Raw genomic sequence first — 26,563 nt, forward strand, 5'->3', positions numbered from 1 at the left:
CATGTTTCTGCTTTTATTTCTACAATGTGTGCCTTTGTCACCATTCAGTTGTGTGTGTTAGCTCCTCCTGTACTATGTTATCACCATTAGTGGATACTATGATTGCACACAATATGAAGGAATCAGCAAACTTGGTAACCAGTGGCCATATACATTAGCCTGAACTGTCAAGAAATACAATTCAAACAGTGAAGAGCAAAGCACAGATCCCTGGGGTTTGTCAATGGTGACAGCTGTACTGGTACAGGTTGACTCACCAACTTTCACATGATGTGTTCTGTCAGTGAGCCAATTGGTTACCCATCAATTGGTGTAAGGTTTCATCCCCAGCTTGGGGGTTTTCTCAGTGATACCTGCATGTGTGATTGTGTCAAAACCCTAGACCAGATCACAATAGGCAGTATGCACTGTCTTACCTTCATCTAAACCTATCATGTGGAATCAATGGGTTGGTGACCACATCACAGATCACCTGTGGTGTGACTCAACAAATACACCTTCCTGATATGGTTGAATACACTGTTCAATACCATCCACACAGACAGTGTTCCCATACAAGGGTGTACATCAGCATAGATCCACCTGAGTTGGGGGGACAGCACCTGATGCATGCATGCATGTATAGAGAGATCCTAACTCGCCTCGACTGTGAGGTAGACCAGCATGTCATCATGGACCTCTACTACCTGTACAACAGTAATATTCCAGGTCTGTGTGACAGACCTGTGTGAGTTGTTAATGCTACATCAGGTCTGTTACATCTGATAGATGTCCTCAAAGAAGTGATCGAGGGCATGCATGATGACAACAGTATCATCTTGTGGAACTTGAACAGGTCAATGCATTTGACACAAATCCGCACTGACGTATTCAATCAACACTGTCACATGTGGCCATAAACAGCCGTATCACCAAATGTGTAGACCAGTGTATGACATACTTGGGATATCACTATGTTGAAATGTGTGATGTGACATACATCTCAGGTCCAGTGATCAGGTCGGTACATCAGGGCTGTCTGCTAGGCCCTTTCCTACCCAGTAGTTAAGTGATGGGTATCAGAGATGACATACACATGATATGTCCAAACAGCTTCCTGAAGGACCACAGCTTATGGGCAATCATTTACTCCAACTGTGATATAAGTATAATGCAGACAGTATCAACACATACCAAAACCACAGACAGATCAACACATACCAAAAGCTGCTGTTATAGCCATGACAACACCTGCATTGACAAGAAACATGGAGGGATTTGCGGAATCAGCAAACAGACACAACACCCAAGTATAATGTGGATATCACACCCTATAATCAGACCAATAGGTATGTAACCTGTGTCCTGGGGTAGAGGGTAAGTGGTACATCCACCAACATGTGGTTAAAGTGCTGACTACTCCCTTGAATGTAGCACAGCTACTGGGTGTGTGAAGGACATGCACATCAGAGACCATAATTTCATGGTTCCCAGTCTTCATCACACCAATAGCTGTGTACAATGCACCCTTTCCATGTACCTCCCTATACATGTTCCAGTGATGTGTAACTGAAGTGTACCACTTTTGTCACAGTGTGCAGTCACACAGCTTATTGGCCATACCTAGGTATTCTTTCTGTGGAATATACATGACTGATGGATGGTGTGGAACACCAATTAAGTTTGTTACACCAGATGCATGTGTGCTACTTGCTCTGCTTATGCACACACTACATACATAGGTATGTGACAACATTAATGGCATGTATCATACACACAAGACAGATAATCTGTATTGCCCATGCTGTTGCATACAGGTATAGCAGTGTCCCTTCTAACACCATCTGCAGATATTACAGTACCAGGACAGTGTGCATGGTTGCCCTCATAGAGTGTGGATGTATCATAATAGATATTCAAGTGTGTGTGTGTGTGTGTGTGTGTGTGTGTGTGTGTGTGTGTGTGTGTGTGTGTGTGTGTGTGTGTGCAGACTCATCTGTTATCACTTTACATCGCATATGTCAGAGGCATGGGATTAGTGGTAGTATTGTGATATTGCCCATGATTGTGGTTGGTTATTATAATGCTTTCTATGATCCTTTACCTGTGGCCACCATGCTGAAGACCTCTGCTATGAGTACACTCATATTCAGGCATATCAGTTTGCACAGCTTCACAATACGCACCCTACCCCAATTGTATATCAGATCCCTGATAGAAGTCCCCTACATTATTCATGTAAGGATGCTTATCTCACACAGACATCCTCCCCATTGTTATGTCACCTTGTGTGACAGTCATAGACAATGCATTTTTAATGTACAATCTGTATTGTACCAAATAGATATGTGTTTGGTGTGGCTGCTGCAACCATCTTCCACTGACATGCCCTACTCTGCTGTACATGAGGGAGTTCACCTGTCATGTTTCCCTGAGTTCTTTCCCACAATTCTTCTGTGTGTTCCTTATTCAATGCACACACTACTCCCTGAGTAATAATTTTACATGGCAGTCCCTTGTCCTGTTACAGATCATTAACACAGCTTCCATAGAGAATGCCAGGAATGGGATATCACACTACTCTGCACTGTAGGTACTCTGTCCTGTTTTGCGTTTGGGCCATATACTTCACATTCATACCTGTCAACTGTCCAGATATTCCCAGGACGCCCAGATGTTTTCCTTATCAAACCTGTGGCTTTCTGCCATATGACAGGGAGGATGTGACTCCTTATTACATACATTTGAGTGCATACCTCTCAGCTGTCCTGATTTGTGCAGAATGCCCAGATTTTGTTTTCTATTTATGATCTTTTCCTCACTGCATTTTTGTTTTCTGGCAAGTCATTGTCATGTCATTGTGGAATGAAGTCAGAAATTCATGACTGACATTTGAGTTTCAAAGTTCATGCTCTTCAGGCAGTTCATGCTAATGTACAACCTATTTAGTCTATCAACTTTCTAAGTTTGGAAGTGCAATATTAAATAACTGTCCCTATTTTTGGCATTTGACTCCATATCTTGCTCAAAGGGGATGAAAGGTATGTTTGAGTTTCATTCTACCACATATCTATGTGACGTCTATGGCAATTATATCGCTGTTTCTGGTTAAATGTCCCGGCATTATGGTGGCCTTTGTGGAGGGTCTACTTCACATTGTCAAAGGCCGACAAAATCGAAGCTGATATTGTCGGCACCAGATTAGCGAAAGCAAAAAACATTGAACGTTTAAACGGAAATCTCCGTAAGGGGAGATTTCCATTTAGTTCAATGCAGTGCCGACTCGGAGTTGGTATATTTAAGTAGGGGGGGGTGTGGGGGGCACAGCCCCCCACAAGGGGGTGCAGGGTGGCTTGCCCCCCCTGCTCGCAAAGGTAAGTTTTTATTTATTTTTGTTTTTAGTCATTTTTTTTTATCTTTCGATGTTTCAGAATTCGATGATATGGTGTCGACCATATCAGATTCGATATTCTGAAACTTCGATAAGATAATACAGACCATTTGTGGAGATATGTTGAACTAACAGATTTACAGCTATCTGTTTAGCCCGAGTGGTCTGTGTGGCATTCCACTCAAATCTGCACACTATAGGTGCTCTGTTTTACAAGGAATTGAAATCCACATTCGCTTACACGGTTTCCTGGCTGGCAGCACTGTTGCCAGTCACAAAACCTAGCTTAGGCATGTCTTGCCTCATTAATATGCATTGCATACTGTCACACACTGCTCACCATCGCTGTAGCATGTAAACTCCAGGTAGACTCTGTGTGAAGCCTACATGGAGTACATTGAATCCATGGAAATATGTTTTGTTACTGATTTATTCTTAATTATTGAGTTAAAGCTTTCAAGTACAATGATAGCTACTAATGGACATACCTCTAAACTGTCCAGATTTTCACAGAATGTCCAGACTTTTGCCTCATATTTTTGGTCTGTTCATCATAACATTTGTGGTTTTCTGACAAATTGTTGAAGATTGGTATCAGTAAATAATAACACACATTTGAGGTTTCAGACTTCATATCCTTCAGAAAATGCATGCCAACACAAATCCTGTTATTGTAGCAATTTTCCAAGTTTATAGGAGCAATATTTCAAATTTGTCTCTAGTTTTCAGCCTTTGTTCCCCCATTACTTTAGGCTTTGCCGAGATTTCTTGCACTAAGACATTGCAAGATATACTAACGGATTATAGTAAAAGGCACATAACCTCTGAAATTATTTAAATTGACGTAATATTGTACTGCAAGAGATTGAAGAGCAATGATTTCATCATATATATATATATATATATATATATATATACTACAGATTTTTTATTTATTTTAATTTTAAATTGCAGCAGCTACCACAACTCAATTCTTTGCTTACAGTTTGCTAAGTTTCTGTGAGCGAAAGGCAGTGGTGCACAGTGTGTGCCAGGAGACTGCAAAAATAGTACACTATTCCATGTGGCATATGTGCAATTCAAAGACAGTACTATACAATTACAACACAATTACAGTACAACGACCCACAGAGGAACTTGGAGTCACATACAAGAAACAGGAAGTTCATGGTGTACAAGATGCAGTAAGTTACAGAGCAGGAAATGAGTTATGCAACATAAAACTGACTGCTGCAGCAATGGCATTCTGCCATGCTTAATGCATTGTAAGGATATAGCACGATAGAGGAAGAAGATTCCCAGACTATAGGGTCATAAGTTGCAAGCAACCCTCTGCACATATACCTGTGTCCCAGAGACAGCAGATGGAGCATGGGTGCATCTATGATGACACAGTCTTTGCAGACTTATTTTCCCCCTGTTGTCTTGCAGAAAACTAAATGGCACAGTTCCATGCAATGAGAGGCTACAATACGTGAGAACATTCATGGCTTATGTGTATCAAGCTCCAATGAGCATGGCCTTCTAGATGTAGATGTGGAATATGTTGCATAGTAACAGTGGTATTACATGTCAGATGTGAGCTGCACAAAGGGGATAGTCATAAGAATAGCCTGCAGCATATCACTGACCATGGAAAAAATACTCTTTCACAGCAAAGTTGTCTAACCAATGTGTACACCTACACATAAGGTGCATGGCATGCCACTGCTAGTGTTGAGAACAGTGTACCTCTGTGTGTGGTATGGCATGCACAACTTGCTACAGTCACGCGATGCAGGCATAGATCTCAGCATCTTAGAGGAAAAAATCTGAACAAAGCCATAAATCATAGGGGGAGAAATGCCCCAAAATAGGGACATTTTTATAACATTGCTTTTACAAACTTAGAAAGTTGATAAAATAACAAGTTTTGCATTAGCATGAATTTTATAAAGGGTATGAAGTCTGAGACTTAAATGTCTGTTATTATTTTCTGATTTCAATCCTCAGTGATTTTCCAACCGTTTGCCAGAAAACCACAATTTTATTAGAAACATACCAGATATATGAGGCAAAAATCTGGATATTCTTTAAAAATCAGGACAGTTGAGAGGTATGGATGTAAGCCATTGATGTACATGTCTGTGCAGTTGAGTACTGTGACACATATCATCATCAGGTCCTTAACTGTAACCTGCCCAAGCAACAAGGACCTCTGAAGCTGAAACGCAAACAAACACCAATCACAACCAAAGTGTCACATAGCTCACAACCCCAGTGTGCCACCCAGCAATAGCTCCTAAGGCAAGACAACATACCTAACACTTTAGTCATAGGTGACTCTATAGTCAGGCACATTGATGTCCCACTCACCAGGCTGAACAAGGAGAAAATTACAGTGAGCTGCCTGTCGGGTGCCAGTATCCACCACATAACTCATGCACTCAAGTCACTCCCCAACAAATACAAATATGACTCTGTCATTGTCCATGTTGGAGTGAATGACTTGAGATGTACCTCACTGGACTACATGAAAAGAGACATGGAAGAGCTCTCGGATCATGTGGCCCAGGCAGGTATGACCCTAGTCCTGAGTAGCATCCTGCCTTCGCCCAGAATGATACCACAATATAAGGACAAAATGACTGACTTCAGCAATTGGCTAAGCTTCTGGTGTCATTCAAAGAGGATCTAGTATCTGTCTGCTTGGGACGACATGATGGACAGACCACAATGCTTTGCCAGAGATGGTCTGCACCTGTCACCCCTGGGATTCAGGTTACTGGCTAAGGCTCTTGCCACCCCTATAGTGCCTTTTTTAAGCAAAGTTCAAAGGACAAAACCACCACCATAACAGGTACAAGCATGCAGAATCTGAAGGTAATTCTACTCAATGCTAGAAGTCTAAACCTCAAAATGCATTCTCTCGAGGCACTCCTAAAATGGAGAACATCGATATCTGTGCAGTAACTGAGACCTGGTTCAAGGCTCCAGAGAGCATCCCTGCAATACCAGGCTACAAGTCTTACCACACTTTTCAGCCACCAAACCAGGATCGAAACACTAAAGGTGGAGGAATGTCCATATTCACCAAGGATATTCACACCACCAGGTTAGTTGCTCAGCACAATGCGTCTGAAATTCTCCAGGTGCAACTAACACTAGGTAAGACTGCAATCCAAATTGTAGCTTGCTACAGATCCCCCACCATGCCCCAAGTTTTTCACTATACCTTTCTAAACATACTGGAAAATATTAATATACAACCAAACACCCTAATACTGGGTGATTTCAACTACCCTGCCATTAACTGGGAAAACTACTTGTGTACCAACACCTTTGCCCAACAGTTCTTGGAATTCATAAATTCCAATGCCCTGGATCAGCTAATCCATAGTCCCACCAGAGGCTCCAATATCCTAGACCTGGTCATTACCAACATGGGAAATCGATGCTCCACACCTATGGTCACCCCCTCGTTGGTCAGGTCAGACCATAAGCTAATTACCCTTAACATCCACATCCCACCCCCACCCCAGTAAGGAAACCTCCATAAAAAATTTCTCCAAAGCCAACTTCATGCTACTCAAGTCAGAAGTTACAAACCTCATGACACCCTTGCAGACGGGAACTGAAAGTTTGACTGCTGAGTCCTACACTAAGGCAGTGTACAAGCACATCCACTCATGCATGAATCGTGCCATCTCAAATAGAACCAAGATGCTCTCCTCCAAAAAAAGGAAGCCAATCTGGTGGACCCTGCCATAAACAAACTTTACAACAAAAGGAAGAAACTGTTGTAGAAAAGAGGAAAATCCCAGGATGCAAAAAGCTCCTTTACCAGCCTCAGTAAGAAGCTAAGCTCCCTCATACAATCCGTCAAAGCTAGTTACAAAAAAAAATTTCCAAAGACAACCACAAGGCATTCTATAACTATGTCAAGAATCTAAATGGCAATGCTCAGATCTGCTCTGAGTTACAACAGAATGGCATTAAATATATTGATCCCAAGGATATTGCCAATATCCTGGCAGATCGATTCAGTGCCAACTTTACCCCCCTCTCACCCCCTAAATGGCCCATCTCAGTACCGGAAGATTGCCAAATTCTGGTAATAACTACCACACAGGTAAAAAACGCACTCTCCAAAGCTAAGAATACAGCATCCATGGGATCAGATGACATCCCGGGCTGTGTACTACATGAACTACAAAATGAACTGGCACCTCACCTATGTGTCATGTTTAATCATACCCTCACCTCAGGCTTTGTGCCCACTGAGTGGTGCACAGCTACAGTTATCTCACTCCACAAGGGGGGATCCGCCTTGGATCCCTGGAACTACCGCCCCATCAGTCTGACAAGCCTGATCTGCAAGGCCATGGAATGTATTATCATGGAACTTAAAAACATTGGCAACCTTAAAACACTGGACCCCACCCAGTTTGGGTTTGTGAAGGGCCAGTCTTGTCTCCTGAACCTGATTGACTTCTTCGAATCAGTCTCCAGAGCTGTGGACAAGGGTAAGGCAGTCCACACAGCCTATATGGACCTCGCCAAGGCCTTCAACACCATCCCCCACTCTGGAATCATAGATAAACTTACTAAGCTGGGCATTAATGCCTACATCACTCGATGGGTTGCCAACTGGCTTACTGACAGAACCCACACTGTAAAAGTAGCTGACTCCAAATCCAGCTCCAGACAAGTGACAAGTGGAGTACCTCAGAGTTCAGTCCTGGGACCTCTCTTGTTTGGCATCTACTTCTCTGAAGTACAGGCCAACACTACAGGACTCTGGCTAACAAAGTTTGCAGATGACTGCAAACTGGGATCCATTATTGAATCCCCAAATTATGTGGATACTGTACAAAATGGCCTTACAGAAATAGATGCTTGGTGCCAGAGCCATGGGCTCAAGCTCAATGCCAAGAAATGTATAGTTATCCCCCTTGGGCAAAAACATGTACCCATGAATTACCACATAGGTGGCAGTACACGAAACACCGAAAGTGTGATAAGAGACTTAGGGACACAGGTGGACAGTGGTCTCACCTTCAATAACCACATCACCACAACAGTCGGGAAATCCTTCTATGTGGTACACCTCATCATTAAGGGCTTTTCATCCAGAAAAAAGGAGGTCATTGTCCCACTGTACTCATCCCTCATTAGACCCATTATAGGATACAATGCCCCATTTGGTATGTACCTCTCAAGACATCTGCAACAACTGGAAAGGCCACAGAAATACCTCACTAAAAGAATCACAAGCCTAAAGCAGATGCCCTATGCTGACCACCTTAAAAAACACCAGCTGTAGTCTGTCGCATATCGTCTACTCTGAGGCGATCTCTGCTTAACATACAAGGCCATGTCAAACCCAGAGCTGTTGGACTTGCTACACTTAAAGAAATCCCAATCCCTCAGAGCCACACGCTCCAGGGATCTAAACCTTGTCATCACATTAAACAAAACATGCTGGAGGGATAGGTTCCTGACCCAGAGACTCCCCAGACTCTGGAATAGACTGCCCATACATGTCAAGCAGAGCGCCTCTTTGGCCCTCTTCAAAAGGAACCTTGATGACTGGATGGGAGAAAGGAAATTCACCCCGGGGATCACGTCAGTCACCCTGCTAGACAGAGGTCCAGGGAAGTAAATAGTGTGGGAAGAAATAGCCGGGGAATTGTTATGGCTAGGCTTGTAAAAGCCCTAGGGTTGATAGCCTAGTACCAACCTATGAACCTATTACAGATCAGCTTCATGGACGTATTGTGGAACCTTAAGTTCCTGTCCATACAACACAAATTCACTGTCCTAATAAGCCAATACAAACAAAAAAATCACATGGAGATCAGCCCAAGCACTTTAGCTGCAGCATATTGGATGCATTTTTGGATGGATTAATAGATAACAGCCAAAAACAATATTTAACTATGTTGACACCCAGAATACCAAAAATTTTTGGGATTCCTAAACTTCACAAGGATCTATTTAATCCGCCATTTAGGGCACTAGTGGACGCAAGACAATCCATGACATATGCATGTGCTAAACTAGTAGATTCTATATTTAAAAATTATGTACGTAAAGAAAAACATATTCTTAAGGATTCATGGTCATTTTTGGAAGAGATACAAAATACATCATTTGATATTAAGCATAATGTTTTAACGGTGGATGTTATTGATCTTTATTCTTGCATACCCCATGACTTAGGTACAGAATGGGTTGTAGATTTTATTAGATCAAAAGGGGCCACCACTAATGAATGTATAGTGGTAGAACAACTTTTAGACATAATTTTGAAATATAATTTTGTGTCTTTTGAAAATGAGTTGTACATACAAAAAATAGGGGTGGCCATGGGGTCGCCAGTAGGCTCAAGTTTTGCAAATTTAGTTATGGCCTACTGGGAGACAAACCATATCTTTAATAGTCAATGGAGTAGTATTATTTTTACATATAAAAGATTTTTAGACGATATTTTTATTATTTTAAAAGGTGAACAAGAACAAGCAGACCAATTAGTTGACTTTTTTAATGTAACTTCCTCATTCTTAAAGTTTACTAAAAATTATCAAGACAACACAATCAACTTTTTGGATGTGGAACTTAGTAAAAGTACAGAAGGCTACATAGCAAAAGAGTACTCATTCAAATACCTTTCTTCACTATACAAGTGCCCATCCTAGCCACCAGAAAAAATCAGTAGTTAAAGGACAACTCATCAGGGTGGCTAGGATGGTCACTTTAGAAGAGGACTTTGATAAAGAATGTAACTCACTGTATCATAAATTTCATAGTAGAGGATATCCATCGGAATTTTTAGATGAAATATTTAAAGAAGTAATTGGTAAAAGAAAAACTGGAATATATAAGGCGATTTTACATGGGGGTCCTGGAAGTACAACCCACATAATAAATGCAACATTAACTGAGGGTACCCAATTAACTTTATTAGAGTCTCTAATACCTGAGCAAGAGGTAAATGTAGATAAAATAGACAAAGTACAAAATTATACCATTGCATTTACTTTTACATATTGTCCAGAAGCCTTGGATATATGTAGGACATTGAGAAAATATTGGTATTGGTTAACATCAGATAAAGACCTTGCAAAAGTTCTAAATTTTGGTCCCATAGTTACATATAGACGGGGCACAAATATGAAAAAATTATTAGAACAAAAATATAATGTAAAGAAAATTAACAGGGGTACCCACAAATGTGGGGCATGTAGGTATAGTTGTTATATTGATGAATCAGAAATGTTTGTAATAAGGAGAGACAAGTTCTTTGTTAATGGTTCATTTGATTGTAACTCTAAAGCTATCGTCTACCTTGCCCGATGCACACAATGTGCATCTTTTTATATTGGAAAAACGGATAGACGCTTAAGAGATAGAATTTATGAACATACATATGCAATTAGAAAGAACAAAGAGGAAAATGCTTTAGCTAGACATTGCAATTTGAATGCAAGTCATAGTTTTAAATTTATGGTAATCAATCAAATTCCAAATAAAGTAAATCAGTGTGACTATATAACTGATAACTTTTTGAAACTAGAATTGGAAAAACATGAAATGGCATGGCAATTACGTCTAGCAGCATATAGAGAACCAGGACTCAATGAACTTTGTTCTATTGCATGTGTATTAAAAATGAAAAATTTGTTGAGATGAATGGAAATTTACCTACTATTGTACAAAGGACACTCATTAAAAGCTCTAGGAAGAACATACAATTTTTAATAATCCTTAAATAATATAATATAATATGTTTATTTATTATTTATTATTGTATAAATTTATATTTATTTAGGAATATACTTTCACCATTTGTATAACAATAATATAAATTAATCAATTAATCATACATCTAAATGTTTATTTCTACTAATAGTATTTTTGAATATTTTGAAATTTATTGAACATTAATTTTTAAATTTCATATATATATTTATTACATTCATTATAGTTATTAATATTCATAATTATTATGAATATTAATTAATTTTCAAATTTATTGAATTTAAATTTCATACCTTTTAATATATTTATTATGAATATACATATAGATTTTAAAGGTATTAATATTTATTTATCTATTTATATATTTAGTTATTTATATGTTACATTTTTTATAACTTGTCCACTATAATAGTCTATGATTTGTTTGCCATATCTTATTAGTCTAACTTTATCTTACTTTATTTTGGTTAAAAGCATTAAAGATTATGTCTTAATGGTTAATAGTATATACAATAATTTTTCAAAAAAGTTAACTATATAAAAGTTTAAATATAATGCTTTATAACACAATAATAACGTAATATAGAGGTTTAGAATATGTTTTAATTTAGTATTAACAAGCTATGTATTATTTAAAATATACCAAATGGGGCAGTATTTTTAAATACTAATTAGTAAATGGTTTTTATTTATATATTTTTTTAGTAATAAAATTTATTTTTAACTAAAATATTTAATAAAATTTAAAATTCTTACTTATGTAGGTATTGGGTAACATTTGAACTAAATAATATTTAATATTAAAGCATATTTATAAACAATTACATAAATAATTTAATGACAAGTGCACTTTTTTAGTTTAAATCATGTGATTAAACAAGAGTATTTAAATCTTAACTGACCAACAAGTCAGCATTTTGTCTGAAGAAGTTCAGATACATATCTGAACGAAAAACGCGTGGTTGCGTTTAACATCATTGTGTCAGTGTGCTCTTGCGAATTGTGGAAACCTCGCTATTTTGGATTTCATTTCGTTCTACCTTCACCCTCACCAGACTGGGTTCGTGACTAATATTTAAAGTCTTGTGTTAAAAGCCTGACTACACCAACGGCTTGGGCGGACCTGGACTTAAAAGTCTGCCTACACTAACAGCTTTGGGCGGCCAGTTGGTCATACTGCACTTCAGTCACCAGACTGGGTTCATGACTAATATTTAAAGTTTTGTGTTAAAAGCCTGACTACACCAATGGCTTGGGCGGACCTGGACTTAAAAGTCTGCCTACACTAACAGTTTTGGGTGGCCAAGTGGTCGTACTACACTTTAGTAACTTTAAGCCGTACTCTGCCACGGCATTTCTTCATCGCCTGGATTTTACTTTTGTACGGAAGCTACAACTTTGTTACAGTGCGTCCACGCCAACAGCTACAATATCGCTACTAGGGCTGGCCATCCTGAAAAGGTTTTTTATTGAAGTGAACCAACGAAAAAACGGAACTAATGAAAAAACGGATATTCTCCAATCATTTTTTCAATTGACTGGAACCCAGGTCTGGTTTTATTTATTTTATATTAACTCACGAATTTTACATTGCCTGTGACAATCAATTAGACATTATTTTTAAATACAGATAGTACGTGGATTGTACCTCATTTGGGCTTTTACATTTTTTGGTTACCTTATACATCCAATAAATTTTGTGTGTTGACACAAAGGAGTTCCATCCTTAAAAGTATTACAGTCAATACTTGTACTTTAGCTGCAGCATATGTTTATCACACAAAGAAACAAATCACACAGGTAGTACAAGTACCATTAAGCTGTTATCAAAAATGCAGTAGGCAGCAAGACTTCATCCTAGTCATTAGAATGTACTAACACTGGATAGTGTCCTCCATACTTCTGGTATCCTTGGTCTCTGTCTTCCCCTGTAGCACCTTGGGCACTGCTGACTTGGCTTGTGCCATGGCCATACAGTCTCCACTCAGATGGCTTGCTGCCCATGAACCCCTCCAGTGGGTACCCTTTGGTTGTGGGACACAGTACCTGCTGTTGGCAGATGAGTATGTGGTGGCATGATGACCTCTGCAGCAGGAACAGATGATGGCAACAGGGAATGTAATGATGGCTGTCTGGCTGAATCACTAGTGCAGTGATGGTGATCCTATGACATGCGTGTCTAAGGTGACACACACCACGACGTTTTGGGTGACACACCAGCGATCACCAACACCCAAGTTACCAAAGACACTGCTTTTGCATTCGTTGCTCATGTGAAGTGCACTGAATTATTTTGTGCCAGGAGCTTTTGACACGCCAAATCCAAAAGGTTCGCCATCACTGCACTAGTGTTTGGTATCTTTCAGATAGACTGAAGTGATGGCATTACATTCCTTTGACCCTTGATAAATTTCAGATATGTTAGTTCTGGTCATTGAGATCTGCTAATGAGTGGACAGTGCAGCTCAGTCCTGTAGAGTTAGGCATTTGAGTGACTTAACATGTTTTGATTTTCAGGAATGAGACAAACACCTCTGGCAACAACATTCTGTAAGGTCACCATGGTTATAGAAGGTTTATGAATAGCATGCCCCTTGGTGTGACTGAATGAATATACTGAGGGGTGCAAGCCATCATCCTCAGTGGCCCAGGGCCAGGTGGAGATTTTATTTTACTGTGGATCCACAGTGGGCTGTTATACTTAGGTCTTACCACATTCTGACCTGATAGTCTGGCATCAGAATGTAGGTGAGCAGTATCATTGTGAGATGAATGCTCCCACCTACTCAGAGACACATTCCTTATGTGTCCACCCAACTGCACTCAACAGCTGGTTCTTGGTACAGCCACAATAGCATCAGCAATGCCCATGACTGTACCGTGTGCCCCCAACACTTACCCTCCCCACCTCCCATAAAAACAAACAGGTTTTGTTTCATCATTTCTTTTTACTACCATCATCAGCTCCTCCAGTGCTTAGTGTGAACATTGAACCAGAGGCATATGTGCCACAATTTGCCAGTATTACAATTTTCTTTTACTTACTTATTTTAATGCTCAGGGACACCCACAGTTATGGGGTTACCAGTCAGTGAAAACCCTTGCTCCCCTGTCTTACTTCTTTGGCATAGTTAGATAAAGCACTGACTATAGCAAAGGTGACCTGAATTTGATTAGTGGTAATTCAAAGGTGACCTGAATTTGATTAGTGGCAGAGGCATCTGTAGGAGCTGGCAGGGATAGAAAAGGACTAATGAAGTATTACTTGCATGGCTATTCTAGGGAGGAGGGCAATAGGTGAGTGTCAGGAGTAGAGCTTTTTTATCCCCAGTGGGGATACTCATGTCTTAATAACAGAGCTGTGGCTTAGGCATGTCTGTGGGTAAAACAGCACTGTATCACCATGTAGGTGGGATAATTTCCATCATGACACCTTTGCACACCCTCCAAGGAAACAGAACATGTGAGATAGATGTAGGGCTTACAAGTAAAGCTCTGCTGTGAGCCACAGTATTGTATCTCCTCATCTGGATGCATCCCACTAGGAGGAGCATGGCAAAAAGAACTCTGACAACCTATCCAGGAGAGGTGGAGGCCTTCTTGTTTGTAGCGATCCCATAGAAAGGAAACCCTCCTCCCTGGTATGTGTCTTGGAATCTCAAGTATGATTCACTGCAATTTAATACTGTAATATAGGTTTACTACTGTGAGTGTTCCCAAATTCCCTTTGTCCCCAGACTGTGCAGATGTGATTATATGTACACAGAGACGTTGCCATAGGACATCCATGTTTCATAATGGCCTTCTTCCTGGGTCTGTACAATTCATAATTTGGATATGGACTACAACCTACCACTTTTGCTATTACTCCACTATGTTGCCCTTCCATTACCATAATTCAACCTGTAGTGACTTACTATTTAATTATCACACACATAAGACTCTTATGCCACATATGGAGCTCTGTTGTTCTTATACAAGAAGTGTTAATTTTATGGCTTTGTGTCTATCAGATCTCTCTTTTCTGTTATCAGGTCTGTATAATTTAAATATAGTATTGAATGTTCTTATTGAAAGTTAAAGCTGTTGTCTTGTATGCACAGGCCTGCTCTGAAGATGGTCATTACCAAGATCTTCCACTCATGGATAACCATGAACTGATGAGGCTTGTATAGTATGGGAGCATAGGGCCAACAGATAACTGCTTATCCTTTTCCTGTTCCTCCCTTCCATGTGCCAGATGCAGGTTACACAGGCATATTGTTAATCGTCTTTTATGTGTATAGGATGGGTGCAGAGTTATGCTTTGCAGTGTCTTAATCCTTATTGTAGGTGTGGTGAAAATTTTTTAATTAAGCTCATCATCGATGTTCATTGTGTTACCCTGCTGCAGTTATCACACTTGGGTTATCCTGCCGTCAGGCGGTCCTGCAGTCAACCCGAATTCCAAAGTCTTGGTCCGGCATCGGTTGCTGTTGCTTCTTCCCTGACATCAGTGCGTCAGGGGTATATTAGAGGCATCCGACGCCATTTTCTTCAGTCTTTCTTGCCGCGCGGTGCCCGAAGCAGAAGCAGTTCGCAAGTGCCGGTCGGCCGACACCTGAGATTTTCGATTTGAATTTCAGTCCGAAGTCTTCAATAAAGCTAAGTACCCCGTTGGGGAACATTTTCTTGCCTCAGTCCAATGTCAGAAAAAGTTTGCATTTCTTGTGGGAAGCAAATACCTCATAAGGACTTCCATTCCTATTGTATTCCTTGCCTAGGCCCAGACCACGACGTCACAGGTTGTCGGTTTTGCGCTAGGTTTAATAAACGCACTATCAAACGTCGTTTTGACTTTGCACGGCATTATTTTGGTAGGAAATTCAATTATATCATGCCGTCGGAGCAACCGACGACCGCTATTCTTAAAAAACACAAGGATAAGGACAGGAAGCCTAGGAATAAACCAGACCACGAGGCCTCAGCTGGGCCTGTCGCCGGTTCTCCGGTTTTCAGTGAGGCGCCTATGCAGCCCCTGGCGACCGCAGAGCTGGAACTCCAGACAGCTGCCGACTCCCACGCGGAGTCTACTAGGCCGACGCATCCATCTACCGACACCGGAGCAGATTTTGACACTGTTGTAGAGGAAACCCCTTCGGTTGCAGAAGGTGTCTTCAGACCGACTACTCTCACCATTAAATCTTATGCAAAACTTAAAACTTATGCAAAACTCTACAGGTCAAGGCCCCATGCCTAAGAAACAGCTGCTTAAGATGGCTGAAGATTTAATTACCCTTATCAGGGGTTCCCATCCCCCTCCTGATAAAAGACCAAGACAAGAGGAGGATTATGCATCCTCTGACCAGGTTTCTCTCTCCTCAGATTCTTCTGAGGAACAGGATTACACTTTTCCACCTTATGAGGATTCTGATGCTGAAGACTCTATTCCCCTCAGCATCTCCCCCTGAAGACTACTCCTTTGGGGAAACATTACATACCATCCGGGAACATTTCCACTGGGAAGGCCAGGATTACTTAGATTCTAAGAAAAGGCTCCGAGAGTTCCTTCTATTACCCCAGCACAGACCTCTTGCTATTCCTCCTGTTTTAGATATTGTGGATGATGTCTACTTGGAGTCTAGTTTAAATCCAGACTCTCTACCTCCTGCTCCAGCCAAACCAGACAGATACTACAGAGTACCTGACTCACACAAATTCCTTTATAAAAGCCCTGTAGCTGACCCAGAAACCATATCCCAGGGTCCTAAGGGAGCAAAGGCTTCTATGGCTAAAAGTCCTGTGCCCTCTGAAAGAGATTCCGGAGCCCTAGATAGATGGAGAAAGAAAATATACACCTCTTCAACTCTGGCTATGAGAGCATTACATTGCCAGTTTCACATGTTGAAGTATCAACAATTCCTTATGTCTCAGTTAAAACAAAAAATGAGCACACACTCAGAGCAGCCTGAGTTCAAGGAAATGCAGGATCTGTTGCATGCAGCTGAACAGGTGGGCAAGCATACTTTACAATGCGGATTTGATTCACTGGAAGCTTCCTGTAGAGCAGCTGTTACTGGCTCAGTCATTCGTAGACATGCTTGATTAAAAGAGCAAACCCTCCCTGACCATGTTAAAGCAAAATTATTAGATGCACCTTTACAACAGGATGTATTATTTGGTGTCAAAGCAGAAGAGGTTTTAAAGAAAATGGAGGATAAGGCTAAATCTATGGAAACGGTCAAGGATTTCTTGCAGGTACAACCCCCTCGCTTCAGCAGAAACTGGCCAACAAAAAATTGGTCCTTTCCAGCTTCAGACAGATCACAGAGGGGCAAATACAGATGCCCGAGGGGCAGAGGTCAGTCACAGGGCCCTTACAAACCCCACCAATGGGGTTCTGCTACCCAGAAAGGAGGAGAAGACAGGCCCCAAGCTAACAGAAGGCAGACACAATGACTCCATCCTCAAACTACCAAGCAATTCTCTCCTGACAACACCCTTGGGAGGAAAACTAGCATTTTTTGCAGACAACTGGCACATCATCACAAAAGACAAATTGGTTCTAAACATTGTCTCTCAAGGATGCAGATTCCACTTTCATACCTTACCAAGGATCAAAGGAATGCCAAACCTGCCACCAAATCAATGGGCAGAGGCACAAAAACAAATTACAGCTCTCATGAACATGAGAGACATTCAACAGGTACCTACACAGGAGCAGGGACAAGGATTTTACTCAAGACTCTTCCTAGTTCCAAGAAAGGACAAAGCATGGAGACCCATTCTGGATCTTTCAATTCTGAACACCTGTCTGCAAGTACCAAAATTCAAGATGCTAACACTATAGCAGCTTCTTCCCATGCTGGGCAAGAATGCTTGGCTAGTCACTTTGGACCTCAAGGAGGCATACCTGCATGTCCCTATCAGACAAAATTGCAGAAGATACCTCCGCTTCATTGCAGGTTCAAAGCATTACCAATTCTCTGCACTGCCCTTTGGCTTATCTACTGCACCCAGGGTCTTCACAAAATGCCTGGCACCAGTAATTGCATACTGCAGACAAAGAGGAATTCAAATATACCCATACCTGGATGACTGTCTTATTCAAGCAGAAAACAAGGACATTCTTTTACAGCATCTGGCATTTGTCAAACACCTTCTAAGTTGCCTAGGGTACACAGTAAATGAAAAGAAATCAAAACTAGTGCCCTCACAAAACATAACATTCCTGGGTGCTAGCTTGAATACAATGGCCCAGATGGCTTATCTCATGCCAGACAAACAACGACAACTGTCTCAATATTTCAAAATAATGACAACAAAGACCCAACTCCCTGTAAGAAAAATTCTGCAGGCCTTGGGATTCATGGCATCTTGCATTCTACTAATACCATTTGCAAAACTGCATATGAGGAAATTACAATGGTACCTGAAAAGTGTATGGACTCAGCACAGCCACAGCTTGGAAACAATGATTCCACTCATTCCCTGCCTTCAACAGGAGTTTCTGTGGTGGGCACAGGCATGTCACCTCAACAAGGGTCAGCCTTTCACCTTACCCACAGCCAGGCAAACTATGACAACAGATGCATCGAACTATGACTGGGGAGCACACATGGCAGGACAGTGCATTCAGGGCAAATGGACTACAGGTCAGAGACACCTGCATATCAATCAAAAAGAAATGCTAGCAGTGCATAATGCCCTAACAGCTTTCAAGGACCTTCTACACCCAGGACAACTACTAATAAGGACAGACAACACCACAGTTATGTGGTACATAAACAAGCAAAGGGGGCACACATTCCTACCCTCTATGCAGGCAAGCAATGATCTTGTGGAACACTGCACTGTCTTACCAGGTTCAATTACAAGCACAATTCCTGCCAGGAAAGAAAAACACATTGGCAGACGACCTAAGCAGAAACATCATGGATCCACATGAATGGAAACTAGATCCACAAGTATTTGCAATGATAGCTCAAAAATGGGGACGCCCAGACATAGATCTGTTTGCAAGCTCCCACAACCACCAGCTTCAAAAATTTTGCACAAGGACCTTCCATCCACTAGCTTGGAAAGTGGATGCTCTCTCATTCAGTTGGAAAACATTAACAGTGTATGTCTTCCCTCCACTGCCTCTTCTAGCAAAGGTACTGCTGAAAGTCAGATTAGAGAGGCCACAAATGATTCTCGTTGCACCAGATTGGCCACACCAACATTGGTATCCAATTTTAAGGACCATGGCCCAGAGCCCACCATGGATTTTGCCACAAATTCCTCACCTGCTCACCCAGTGAGACAGTCTGATTCTACACAGCCAGCTCAAGACTTTAAACCTGGCTGCATGGCAAATTACCTAAACAACCAGCCAACACCTTTATCCTCCAAAGCTGTTATGGATGTCATTCTGGAGGCCAGGAGGCCCAGCACCAGGAAAACCTATTCAGACAAATGGAAAAGATTTTGCTCCTGGAACCAGGCTAAAAGCCTAAATCCCCTGGAGCTGAACATTCCTCAGATTCTACAATATTTAACTGAGATGTTGCACAAAGGACTTTCCTTTTCATCTATTAAGATCCACACTTCAGCAATTTCAGCTCATTACAGCATGAATCCTCCTTTATTTTCACATCCACTCCTAAGACAGTACCTCAGAGGGGCTAAGAACTTAAGACCACCAAGGAGAGCTCCAACACCTACTTGGGATCTCAACTTTGTCCTGGAAAAGCTTATACTGCCGCCCTTTGAACCAGCTTTTCAACTGATTTAAAATTTCTTTCATGGAAAACTGCCCTACTACTAGCAATAACCTCAGCTAGAAGAGTCTCAGAGCTACAGGCACTAATGGCAGTGGAACCTTTCCTCATTTTTCATCAAGGCAGAGTCTCTCTACGAACTAATCCTTCCTTTATGCCAAAGGTGGTATCCAGTGTGGCCTTAAACCAAACCATTCACTTGCCCACCTTCTTCCCAAATCCCCAGAACACAGGAGAAAGACTCCTGCACTCTTTGGACATTCACAGGCAATTACGTTACTACTTGGATAAAACTAAGGCTTTCAGAAAAACTGACCAGCTCTTTGTAGCCTGTGCTACAGGATCACAAGGAAAAGCTATCTCAAAACAGACCATTTTGAAATGGATAGGACATTGCATACGTTTCTGCTACACACATCATGGGAAACCAGTACCTGCTAACATTAGGTCCCACTCCACCAGGGCTACAGCTACATCAGCAGCCTTTCTCAGGGGAGTGCCAACCAAGGATATTCTGGAAGCTGCTACTTGGAGTTCAGTGCACACCTTCACCAAACACTATCACTTACCTCTTTACTCTAAGACTAGAGCTGGTTTTGCCACTGCAGTTTTGCAGGGCCTACTAGCCACTTCTAACCCTGTTTGACTCCACCTCCCCTCCTTAGCTTTGGGATTCAACCCAAGTGTGATGACTGTAGCAGGGTAACACGATGAACATAGTACAGTTTTGTACCTACCATAAATGTAGATGTTCGAGTGTTCACCCTGCTGCAGTCCAGGTTACCCTCCCTCCATCCCGTCTGAACTAGCTGAACTTATCTCTACCACTTTATCCTATACTACCTCTGTGGTGTATTTGCTTGTACCTAAGGGTTTTGTTTTATTTTTATATAGCCATATATATATATATATATATATATATATATATATATATATATATATATATTTTGCCTACCTTTTGGGAGCACCTGACATCTGGGGCAAGAAAAACTGAAGAAAATGGCGTCACATGCCTCTTATATACCCCTGACGCACTGACGTCAGGGAAGAAGCGACAGCAGCTGACGCCGGACCAAGACTTTGGAATTCGGGCTGACTGCGGGACCGCCTGATGGCAGGATAACCCAAGTGTGATGACTGCAGCAGGGTGAACACTCGAACATCTACATTTATGGTAGGTACAAAACTGTACTTTTTTTTTCTTCTTCAGGTGAATTATTTTCCGTGGTTAAACAAATACTAATCTGCCGATGGAGATCTCCATTTTTCTGTATGTAGACAGATAGATGTATAGAGTGATAGAATTTACCCTTGTCCTTGTCACCCATGTCTTAACTGAAAAGGGTCTGAGGACCAGTACAGATACCCAATTAAGAAATCAGTAGTTTAAATTAAATTTGAGATTTTTTTTTTTTGCAGTAATTGGTATCAGATCAGCCTTTACTTGTTACACCCAAAGCAACACAACAGTAAGAAAAATAACGTTTTATTTTTTCCATTAAAACATGTTTATAAATCTAGTAAGTGTGCCCACACCAATGCAGTGATTATATGGATGAGTATGCATCTGTATGTATACACTGACTTTGTGCATGTTCATAGGTTCATAGGTTGGTACTAGGCTATCGGCCCTAGGGCGTATACAAGCCTAGCCATAACAATTCTCTGGATATTTCTTCCCACGATATCTACTTCCCTGGACCCCTATCTAGCAGGGTGACTGACGTGATTCCCGCGGTGAATTTCCTTAATTTTCTTTTTATTTTAATTTTTTGTTCAGTTGCATTAAATGGACAGGCATGTTGCTTTAACAATAAATTTAGCCTTCAAAAGTTGTACACTTGCAAAACAGTTGCTTCCTGGCACCAGTGAAGAAAGTGACATACTTCTGACCATGAATGCATTGCATTATGTAAAAAAACAATAGCAGTTATCAGTAACCAAATTTTAGGGGACTATTAGTTAAGGAAGTTCATGTTTTACCTACCAGTCATCCAGTAAGAAGTACCTAGAAATTGCATTTTTCTTTCACTTTACTACTAGTGTAGGAGGTTGCACAGATTGGCTATTTTGGTACACAGTGATAAATACTTTTTTATGTGTGTGCTTGTTTTTGCAGCCTCTGCTGTCCCTGATGTTGGAAGGAAGTCATGTCTCAAGCTTCGAGTGTATGTGCGGCCAGCAAGTAAGTTACTTTTATCAATTTCTGAGATGTGTGACAAACTGATGCATGTTATTTGTGTTGAGATTCAAAACTGTTGACTGCTTTTACTGTAAACTCGTGTGATACATGTCGTGCATGTGTGCAAGTTATAGCTTAGCTCTTATTATGTTTTCTTGACTTCTCTGTTCTTTTAATTAGTTGTCTGTGTACTTAGTTCTCTTTGCATGGCTAAATCTCTTTACGTTGTCTTGGAAAAAGAACTGCACTTAGAGACATGCCAGAGGAAATAGCAAAATAAAGACAGTGGGGGATTTGAAGGGTGTCATACTAACATATTTGGCAATCTCTATTTCTGTTGTAGACAGCTGTGTGAAAACTATAGGTGTTCATGATCGTTTTTCCGATGTTAACGACAAAGTAGAAAATTCATTAGAACCAGCAGGTTAGTATGCATAGACAGTCTTTTTTAACAAACTGCATCCTTTCCTCTAATACACCTGCATTTTTCTGTTTCCCTTTTGCATGCTTGTCTTTTAGAATGCTTTACTGTAGCAAGTGGTGTCAGTGTTGCTTTGGCGGGACTTACTTGATTTACTGCCGTTTTTCACAGTATGACAAAATAGACTGAGCGAGAAATAAGCTGTTGATATTTGCATGATGTCAGGCTTGTAAAATTCACATGCCTATTGCTGCCCTAAGGGCAATTAATCTAGAAATTCTGCTTCATATACATTTCATATATCTTTCATGTGTTCAGTCTGGTTGGTCATCCTGATGATTAGATAACCACTTTGTCATGCACACGTGCGTGTGCAGTGTGTGTGTGTGTGTGTGTGTGTGTGTGTGTGTGTGTGTGTGTGTGTGTGTGTGTGTGTGTGTGTGCAGTGTGTGTGCAGTGTGTGTGTGTGTGTGTGTGTGTGTGTGTGTGTGTGTGTGTGTGTGTGTGCGAATGATGCACATGTGCGTATGTGTGATGCAAGTGCATGAATATTCATTCATGGCTGCTTGTGTTGCTGCATAGTGGTTTAATACGGGAACGTCAGAGCTTGCAGCTAATGGCAGTGTACATTGTTCATAAATATTAGATTCTCACTGTCTACTCCGCAGCACATCAAGATAATGCACAGCTGAGTATTTGTGCGTGTAAGTTACCTGATCCTCAGGATACTGGGCACAGGACGGCTTACTTAGCTGAATGTTGCATCTGCCTTTAGAATGAGAAACAGTAAGTATGATGAGCCTGAGGAACTTGCAGGACTGCTGAGGTGGGCTCTTATTTGTCGGCATGTTATAAGGCAATTACTGGAGTAACAGGCTATCTCTTGCCAGGGTTGACATCGAAGACAAGCCCCAAACTTATGTTTTAGAAGTACATTTAGTCTTGTAGTAGAAAATGAAATATCCTTTCCTTTTCAGGAATTTAAAATTAATATCCAAGGTAAAGAGCATTTTATTTATTTTCAGAAATGAGGTGTGCTGATTATAAGTGACCATTTATAGATGGTAACCAGTCACATCACTACCTAGATCAAAGCCCATTCTTCAGTTTGGTGCTAGGGATTGTATGGGTGACTTGCCAGTAAGTAGCAGCCTTAGAGAGGTTTGTAGAGGTTTAACTCCTTCACTGGATGGGTACGAGCTCTATAATCCTATATTAAAAAAATGTCATGTTACACATTGTTCTTTTGAGTGCAGCTGAGTGTGCATTTCTGAAAACAGCTTAGGTGTTAAACCATCTGTTTCCTTCATAGACTCACCCTTGGCTAGGTAGTCTGGCAGTATAAGAATGAAGCTGAATGTAAGAATCAGCAGCAAGAAGGGACTGTGCAAATTCTCTAAGTATAGAGAGCAACTGGTATTACCAGATAGGACTGGTTATTCTGCAGGCTTGATAGTGGATTGTCAGATAAGATGCTGAGGGAAGGATATGAGTAAAAAGTACATTGGAAGCTCATGATGTGCAAGCCTTGTCTAGCAGACAGTCAGCAGAAGATATCTTCAGATGGGTGTTTCTCATGAAGCATTTTACCACGTGAGCTGAAGTTAACATTGCATAGCATTGTTCACAACTGAAGTACATTTTTCACTGCAATTTAACAGTACCATATGTACAAATATTCATTATCATGCAACTCTATGGGTGGGCGGCCACGGTGATGTAGTGGTTAGCATTGCCACCTCACAGCAAGAGGTTCTCCAGTTTGATTCTCGGCTGGGGTGCCTTCTCTGTGGGGTCTGCATGTCCTCCCTGTGGTCGCGTGGGTTTCCTCCGGGTGCTCCGGTTTCCTCTCACATCCCAAAGACATGCAGTAGGTGGATTGGACACTCTAACTTGGCCCTAGGTGTGAGTGTGTGCATGTATGTGCCTTCTGTGGAAGGTTGGGCGCCGGGCTGGCAACTCGATACTGTAAAACTCCACTGCCAATCATGAGCGGACAGATGATCCGCTGTGGTGACCCCTAACCAGGAAAAGCCGAAAGAAGAAGAAGAATGCAACTCTATGGGTAGCCCTTTTTGTACTGAAAATCGCAACAGACCACTAACAAGAAGTATTTTCTTCCAGGAGCTACTTATTGGGACTGTAAAACATATAGGCTAAAATCTAAAATGTTGGGTGGTTGGTATAATGGTTAAGGGGTTTACCTCATAGACACAAAATACAGAGATTGAGTCTCACCTTTGAAAGGGAAATTGGATAGGCTTCAAATAGCTTTAAATAGCCCACAAGGGCAGTTACCCTAGTACTTGCCTATAAACCTATATTATGGTAAGCAGAAGAAAATGTTTGAATGTTTATATGAATGCATAGTCATAATGACTATCCATCAGTTAATAAAACTACTGAAAGCTAAGTATAGAACATGAAAGTTAAACTTTAATTTTAAACTTTAATTAATTTTAAGCAGTAAATTGCTACAGAGGAAAATTCACTGCTTACTTCTTGGAGTTGCACACTTTGTCCAAGGCTCTCAGTGTTTGCCTTAAGTTTGACATTGCAATCCACAGTTGTTGATCCGAGTGCTTATCTGTCATTCAGGAAATAAGCCTATTATTTTCAAAGTTCATAACAGCGAAAGTTTGTTCATGTGTAAGTCACTTCATAAGACAGTCATCATATGGACTGGAAATTCTGTTACCTGACGAAACATTTGAGGTGGGAGTCCAGAATAAAATTTCCTCAGGGCATCTCTCATTAGTCTGTAATTCAACAACTTCTATCTGAAAAAAATCAGATACATCTTTAGTTTTAACTGTAAAAAAGTTCTTTAAAGTCAAATTTCTTTGACCTGAACAGAAAACCCCACAGTCTTGATGCATACTCATTCAGAAACAACTCTGTAACCTCCAAAAATTGTTGTTTTCAGCTGTCTGAATGGTTTTACTTTGGAAAGGCAGATGGGTTATGTTCTTTTCTGTTATGTTTTTTTTTTTGTGTCAACTTCCTTTCAAAAAATGTAATATCTGAAAATGCTTTTTTTTCCCTTGAAGTTTTATGTCTAGGCCATTGAGGAAGGATGTTCTGCCAACTGTAAAAGCAGGTTCCAAATCTGAGTCAGACATTTCTCATACTGAATCTCCTTTTGTGACAGGAATTGGTTACTCTCACCAGGAAAAATCTCTCCTCAGCCGTCTTACTTTTATTTCATATAAGGAATGTCATTAAATGATGCTTCTGCTTTAGGAAAACACTTATGAAACTGTTGATGGGTTTGCCTTTGGATGCAGTTGATGTTTTTCCATTACAGCTTTAATGAAGAGAGCTTGCTGCTGAATTAAGCAGTGAAATATCATTGGTGGCAGTAAAACTTACCTACATCCAAAACTCAAGCCAGCAAACCCAGCTTTATGTCCACACGTTTTTGGCACCACCTGTCCCCAAACTATTGAAATTGCTCCATTTAAGACCCAAATTCAAAAGTATATCTTGAATTTTCCTTAAAATGTCATTTCCAGCTTTCATGCCTTTTATTCATAGGTTCAAAGGTAGGTACTAGGCTATTGACCCTAGGGCCTATATAAGCCTAGCCAAAGGTACCCTGGCTTTCACCACCCAAGAAAATAATTTTCCTGTGCCACTGTCGAGCAGAGACACAGAAGTGATCCCCAGGGTGAATTTCCTATCTCCCATCCAATCATCAAGATTTTTCTTGAAGAGTGCTAATGAGGCGCTTTGTTTGATATAGATAGGTAGTTTGTTCCAGAGTATGGGAAGTCTCTGGGAAAGGAATCTATCCCTCCAGTATGTTCTGTTTATTGTGGTAACGAGGTTTATTCTGGAAAGATATGCCCATTCTTTATTTATTGAACATTTGTCATTAATACCATGCACAAACATCCATAGCTAGGCTGAACTTGAAATATTACTTTTGTCCACCGTGAATGAATAGTAAGTGAAAGGTTTTTACTTTTTTCCTCAACTGTTCCAGTACATCTTTTTATACCTTCTGTTTGCCTTGTTATTGTCCTGGCTGAGAGACAGGCATCTACAAATAACTGTCTTCTCATGATAGATTTCAGAAACTACAACTAACGTGTACGTTTTTA

At 40.8% G+C, this 26,563-nt stretch overlaps 1 protein-coding gene across 3 annotated transcripts in view; it reads left to right on the forward strand.

Moving 5' to 3' along the window:
* Positions 1-26,563, forward strand: part of EFNA5 (ephrin A5) — a 907,471-nt gene that overhangs the window by 855,020 nt on the left and 25,888 nt on the right. For 2 of the 3 annotated variants that reach the window (XM_044064276.1, XM_044064278.1), the window contains 2 exons: positions 21,974-22,039; positions 22,380-22,460. In XM_044064276.1, the coding sequence (XP_043920211.1) occupies positions 21,974-22,039; positions 22,380-22,460 (147 nt within the window). The remainder of the gene's footprint in view (positions 1-21,973; positions 22,040-22,379; positions 22,461-26,563) is intronic. The other variant, XM_044064277.1, reaches the window with a different exon arrangement.

Source organism: Protopterus annectens, chromosome 2.part2 (assembly GCF_019279795.1).
Source record: "Protopterus annectens isolate FY-2018-M chromosome 2.part2, PAN1.0, whole genome shotgun sequence".
NCBI lineage: Eukaryota > Metazoa > Chordata > Ceratodontiformes > Protopteridae > Protopterus > Protopterus annectens.